The sequence below is a fragment of the Agelaius phoeniceus genome, chromosome 6 (assembly GCF_051311805.1).
Source record: "Agelaius phoeniceus isolate bAgePho1 chromosome 6, bAgePho1.hap1, whole genome shotgun sequence".
Taxonomy (NCBI): domain Eukaryota; kingdom Metazoa; phylum Chordata; class Aves; order Passeriformes; family Icteridae; genus Agelaius; species Agelaius phoeniceus.
The window spans coordinates 39544709-39551626 of NC_135270.1; the positions used below are offsets into that span (position 1 = coordinate 39544709).

At 52.0% G+C, this 6918-nt stretch overlaps 1 protein-coding gene across 1 annotated transcript; it reads right to left on the bottom strand.

The window, feature by feature from the left end:
• Window positions 1-3974: 3974 nt before the first annotated feature.
• Window positions 3975-5754, bottom strand: NKX2-8 (NK2 homeobox 8). The gene is made up of 2 exons (XM_054635873.2): window positions 5589-5754; window positions 3975-4519 (listed from the first exon to the last, which is right to left on the bottom strand). The coding sequence occupies exons 1-2, from the start codon at window positions 5752-5754 to the stop codon at window positions 3975-3977; spliced, it is 711 nt and encodes a 236-aa protein (XP_054491848.1).
• Between the last annotated feature and the right edge of the window lie 1164 nt (window positions 5755-6918).

A 6918-nucleotide genomic window follows, 5' to 3' on the forward strand; every position in this document is an offset into this window, starting at 1 on the left:
TAGTTCCTCAGTAACTGGGAAAAACAAATTCCAGAGCTCTGAACAACCCCTCTTCTTCCTCCTTCCTCCTTGTGTCTTAGCTGTTCCCATCTCCCAAGAAGCAGCAGCTACTGGGGACTCAAGTCCAGTAAGACACGATCTTAAACAATGAACTGCAACTTCTGAAGGCCACTGAGTACAGGGAGAGCCAGAACTGGGCTTCTCCACAAACAGAGTTGGACACCACCAGTTTCTGAAAGCAAACTGAGCTCACTGTGACCCTAGAGCATCAGCTGGGCTCTCACCAAGGGTGGAAGGCCTATTCCTATCAAATGCTACGAGGTACAGGGGTTTGAAATTCCAAAAGTTTCAACAGACCTGACCTGCACTTAGATATCAACACACTCCAGATGGTTCATTAACCAAGACATAGATATTGCACGGCTGCCAGGAGCCTTTCCTAAGTCAGTGACAAGAGAATTTGCAGCATGGCAGAGCTCTGCTTCAGAGGTGATGTTTTTCATCTGTTGTAATTTTTAAAATGCACAGTGTATTTACATACAAAGAGAAATGATGAATGTGCATTGGCAGGGGCACACTCAACTTGTTCATGAAGTATCACAAAGAGGCTGGATCATATGCTATTTCAGAACTATTGTCCAAAAAGTAGAGGCAATCTGGTGACTTCTTTTAATGTCTTAGTTCTAAGTTAACAAACATGTGCCCAGTGGCTCCCACTGAAACAGGACTGGGCCTTAGCAAAGTCAATAGTTTATTTACTAACTAAGAATAAAGCACACAGGAATATGTTTGTAGATGTTAGCAATGCTTTTCATTAGCTGAAGATGCCATTAGGTTATGATCATGGTATGCTTATTCATTAGTTTCAGTGAAATTCACAGGCCTGTTTGCAGAGTGAAAGTAACAATGAGACTTGGTGGAGAAAAATAAAGAGAAAAGCAGAAACTGTGCATTCACCCCTTTGAGAAGGAGGCAAAAAAATCCAAACCTACAACTGAGATGATTTTGTGCCTTACCAAAAACATGTCAAAGTAACAGAAACTACTTTGAAAGGTGCTAAGTTTCTCTTGCCCTAAAGCTGTTATCAATGGCAGTTGTTAAAAAGTGTCTCCTATATACAGTTTAACCATTGGCAAAGTTAACTACTTTCCTTGCTAAATGTGCTTAAAATTTAGGCAGATTAATTTGTTTCTGTCGGGAAAAAGGAATAGTTTCAGTCCCACCCTATCCTCTTCACAAGGCTTTTTCTTTACTGTAAATCTCTATAGACTATTGAATTGCCTCATTATTTAATACAGTCTTCTTTCTACTTGGATACATTAAAATAAGGGGGATTGCTTTTCTCCATGCTTGAACAGGACTCTTCCCTGCACCCCTGTTGAGATGCCTTCACTCACCCTGCTGGAGCACCTTGTTTGCCTTTCCCAGTGCCCAGGAATTGCACCTTTCCCATTCCCTGGGCTTGGTAAAAGGCAACACTCACAAATCACACATTTTTTGTGAAGAAACCCACATCAGGTGACATTGCTGCTGGTGATCAGAGAAAATTACTGCAACCTGGGATTAGGAAGGGACATCCCCTGTCATTACCCGGGCGTATAGTAGCTCATAAAAGCAGTAATTTAAGGAAGCCCTCCTATTTTGCAGAGCCTTCCCATGGCCGGGTGTGGGCTCCTGGACAGGACAGCAGCTCAGATGAGTGAGGAGCCAGGGAAGGACCCTTCCAGGTGAGATGCTGCAAACACTCGGCAAGCTGACGGAAGATGGATTTGCGCTGAGGAGGAGCAGGCTTGTCCCGTTGTCTTGGTTTCCTTTTCTAATGACGTTGTCACACTATTTTCACAGATTATCCTACTGCATAGCTGGCTCGCAAAGGGTTAAAATGGTGGGCAGCATCTGTACTCTTAAAACTACATGCGACAAAGTCCATTGCTTGAAGTCTGGGTCCTTTCTAGCCCCCGCCCCTCCCCAGCTTCCAGTAATCATTTATTATTGGAGGGGTTTTATGATACAAATTTGATAATCTCCCATACACATTGGCACTGTTCTAATTGGAGTTGTAAGCCCATAAAATTCAAGCCCTTTGTTTTCGTGAAGGCCACAAGGTTTTAAAAGATGCTATTGTACCGCCTAAAACCCATAAAATTGTCACTAGGGACTGATTAAACAGTCCTGAATCGAAACAGTGCGGATTTTGTCTAGGTCCTTTTCATGCACAACAATGCTCTTTTCAACCTCCAAGACAAAAGGAGGTTTAAGGAGCGATTCTCTGGGAGATTCTTCTAAGATAACCCCATCCATATGGGAGACAAGGTGGCCAGCAGCTGAGACGAAAAAAAAAAGATTTCGGATGGCAGGAGGAAAAATAAAGGGAAAGGGGCGGGGGAAGAACAACAACAACAAAAAATCAAAACCCACCAACCAACCAACCAAACAATAAAGCCAAACCCAGGTGACACAGAAGCTGTTTCCCCAGGTCCTCCCGCACAGCCCGGAGGCCTGATCCGCTCTGTGCCTCTGTCCTGGCACACGGCCTCCTGCCCAAGCAGGGAAGGAGACGTAGGTGGGAGGACTGGCGTCCCTTCGCTCTCCCCAACCTGTCCTCACTGTAGCTGCGTCTGATCCTCCCGCACCGAGGGCAGAGGCGACACCGAGCAGCCCAGGTGGAGGGTGCGAAGCCCCGGAGTAAGGCAGAGCTGGGAGGAGAGCGGGGCCGTTCCGGCTCGGGAGGCGGCCGAAACCACCCACGGAAACTGGTGCGTGCTTTTGGTCGCCTCCTCATCCGCGACGGCAGCACCTCCCAGCTTCGCTCTCCGTGCGCTCCCCGGCATGTGTAGGCAGCACACCACATCCCAGGGGCATACCGCGTCCAAAATGATCCCCTTCCAGGGAATAAATCAAAAAAATGTGTAATAAAATCCCCACTTAAATATCTTCTGCGGGTCCCTTTCCGTTGACACCTTTTCCTCGGCGGCCGCGTTGTCTGCATCAGTCCCCGTGGGGTCTTTGCCCCAAATATTCCCTCAGCGTTCGTGGTCCGCAGGTGCCATCGGAGGGATGGAAGCAGCCGGTCTAGTCCATATTTCAGGGACCTGGATTTAGCTTTGTAGGGAGATTTATAGGGTTTTTCCCCATTGGCGGTTGGCAGATAATATATATTATTATTTTCACCCCAAAGCAATAAAATCAATAGTTTATCAAATAGTTTCAAAACATAATTTTCTTGGCTATCCTTCCCCAGTCGAAATTTGGAACGGTTTCAAGCTAACGGAAAGATTGACTTAATTCTGGATCCTGCCATAGTGCCTATATGGAAGACATCGCCGCTTAAAACACAAAGTCGTGGGAGCCCGCTCGCCGGAGCGGGAGACTCTGGGCTCATGCTTCCCATAGGAATTACGACCGCGTTTACAGTGAGATGCTTGCAGCAAAATTTATTTGCCATTTACCGGCTCATATGGATAAAATAAAAGAACTCGAAAGTCAAATTCGACTGGAGATATTGAGACAAGTATTTAAGATTTTATAGCACAGGAGGCAATCCTACGAAACAGTCCCCAATCGTCAAAACTACACTTCTCCGCCGGGAAAAATTTATTTGCCAAAAATCATTTTATTAGTCACTGGAAGAGTCAGCTATTTTAAAACACACTAGGTCGCTAGGATGATCATTAATTTTTAACAAGAAATCTCTCGAACAGGAGGAGGAGGAGGAGCGGAGGTTTTACAAAATTCGCGCCTCACGCGGCATCCTCGCCCTCGGGTGAGGCCGGTGTAGGGGAGCGTGGCCCCGGCCAGCTTCGTCCCGGCTGCCGCCGCCCCAGAGCCGCGCTCCGCCGCCCGGCCCGCCCGAGCGCGGCCGCGCCGTGCCCCGGCGCCTTCCGCGGCGCCTTCGCCGCGCTACAGCCCGGGGCTGGGGCGGGCGGCCCCGCGCCCGTGGGATGAGTCCGGCCCCAGAGGGCTGAGTGCCGCTGTCACCATCCCCAGGAGACCACGGCCGGGTGCGCTAAGTGCTGGTACGCGGGGAAGACGCCGAGGGCGGCGGCGGGCGGGCAGGCTCGGTAGCCCTGCAGGGCGAGGGCGGCCTGGGCGCTGCATCCCGCCAGGGCGCAGCCCAGCTTGGGGCGCGCCGCGGGAGCCGGTGGGCTGGCGGGGCAGCCGCGGCAGGGCTCCCCGTCCCGCACCAGCACCGGCACCACCACCCGGCGCAGCAGGGCGGGCGGGCGCGGCTGCGGGCTGCCGGGGCCCTCGCTTCGCGCCCGCTTCATCTTGTAGCGGTGGTTCTGGAACCAGATCTTCACCTGTGTGGGGGTGAGGCTGAGCAGCCGGGCCAGCTGCTCCCGCTCCGGCGCCGAAAGGTATCGCTGCTGCCGGAACCGCCGCTCCAGCTCCAGCGTCTGCGCCTTGGAGAAGAGCACCCGCCGCTTCTTCTTCTTCTCCTCGGCCTCCGAGCCGCGGGCGGGGAGCGACCTTTGGGTGGAGTCGGGCAAGCTCATCTCCGGGCCGCTCTCGTCGGAAGCTGGGGACAGCGAGTGGGTTAGAGAGAGGGAGCAGTCCGGGCCAGGGAGCGCGGCAGGCATCGAGGAGGCCGCCGAGAGTTGAAATGCCTCTCGCGGGGAGAGCCCCGTCTGTCTACCGGGCCGGATTAATCCCAACAGTCAAGGAGAAATGTGAGCTAACCCCACGAACACATTAAACCGAGCCCACGGCACGGAGCGGGCTCTCGTCCGGGCTGGGACCCGCTTTTCCCCGCCGGCAATCCCAGCAGGGGCGCGGCCGCTTCGCCGCGCACAGCCCGGGGATTGCGGGCTGCAGCCCTCGTGTTCCCTGGGTACTGAAACGGAATATGGGGCTCCCCGCTCCTTTCATAACTGCTTTTCGCTCGCCGCTCGATAACCTTAATATTTAACCTATCCCGGGGGAGTTCCCGCACCCATTCAAAGGACCATATCCCACTGCGCACCCTGTATACACAGGTATACAATAAACACCGTGTATCTGTGGCACAATTTATGCGTGCGAGGTGCGACCCATATGCTGCACAGCTGGGTTTGCGAGCCGGAGCCCGCCCGCCGCGCTGGCAGGTGCGTGGATCGAGGCGGCAGCTCGGGGAAGCGAGGCACGAGGGTGCTCAGCTTTCCTCTGCGGAGCGTGGGGTGGCCCCAAACCCTTCAGCACAAAAAGACAGGATTTCTTGCAACAGTGGAACGGGGGTAAAAAACTAATCCGGGAAGTAGGCTTAAACGATAAGCGCACAGAGAGTGGTGGACGCAGGCTGAGATTTTGGTTTCTGCCATAGCTGGGAATATGCACTGATCTACCAAAAAGCCCCCAAAAAGCCTCCCAAAATAGCCCACAACAAAACCCAAACCATCTTTTCTGTCTTAAGATCGTGCCCGGGACATTTCTGCTGATTCGTTGTTGCAATTCAGTAATATTTTATAAAATTCCCATCCTGGACTCCCTCGATCCTGTAGGCTATGTACACTGTCAATTCGCTGCTTCGCATCTTCGTCAAAGGAATTGGGGGGAAACAAATAAAAGATAATTGTGCGGAGGTGGCGAATTCCTGTCCGTTTTATACTCACAGGGATAGTGATTTCTGTCTGTTTCTATCCACCCTCGATACGGCGAGCCGGTGTAGTTCTCCGCTGAGTGGCGATGGTCAGAGGCTTGCTTTATGCTATTAGCATCCTGCTCTGGTAAATCCAAAATGCTCCTCACTGTAAAACTGATCCTCCCAGATGTGGCCATGGTAGGTTGTGCACACACCCCCAAAAAAATATCACCCCAAGCCGAATCCCCTTCCTTAAAAGCTGCGAGGAAAGGATTGCGTCCAGTTAGTGGGGAATCTCTCGGCTCGAGAGGACCTTCCTTTCCATCGCCACCTAACCTCAAATATTAGTGTCGTTTACAGAGGTGTCCTGTTTATATAAACAGTCCTCCCCACTGCAAACACTGCCTGCTTTCAAACCGTCCCTGTCTATAGGATGCTAAGTACCTGAATTAGTCAAGTGCTAAAGCCCTAATGGGAGTAGGTGTAACCCCCCCCCTCCGCCACCCCCATGAGAGAATAACCCGTTACCTCCCAAAGACAGCAGGAAACAGGCGTCATCATTACATATTCTGTCTGATTAGCCAAAAGTGGGGACAGATAATGGTAATTGTTAGCAGTGAATAACATCTTGGGTGGCATGTGGATGACCAACAACCACCCCCCTCCATCCGCCACCGAAGCCACCAGCGTCCCTTCTATCCGCAGACAAAGTGAATCCTCCCAGGACATCCGCAGAGCATGCCGAGAGCCCCCTCCCCACTTCTCCCTCTTTATTTCCCCCCCTCTCTTGCCTCTTTCTTTAAATCTGGATGGAATTTATGTCGTTATTTGTTTTATTTGCCGGACTGTTTGCAGTGCTACCTCAAATTCTCTTCTTGTTGTTGGCAGGTTTCTTACCCTCAACGGGGCATTTTTCACACCTCGACTGGGCTCTCGGCGGGGAAGGCTGGCGGGTGTGTGCGTTAAGGAATGGGATCTCTGGGATGGGGTTTTTTTGCGTCTCCTGGGCATGGTAGATGGAAGGTGCACCTTTTTCTCGAGAAAGATGATAGCGGGAGCTTGGCATACTCGGTCCATGAGGAAGAGTCAGGAGGGGGGTAGGGGTGATTTTTTTTTTAAAATCACTAACCCAGGGAATATCTCATCGGGCGGGGTGTGTGAGTGATGAAACGACTCCAGCTGGGGAGGGGGAGAAAAGATCAAACACGGCGCGTCTATTTATCCGCGCCGTCCCTGCCGACCGCCGCTTCATCTGCCGAAAGAGGCAGCAAAGGAAGCCGAGGACCGGCGCCCCCCGGGAGGAGGGTGCTGACACTGTCTGGGCGCGGTTCGGGGACGCTCCGCAGGACAAGCACCTTCTC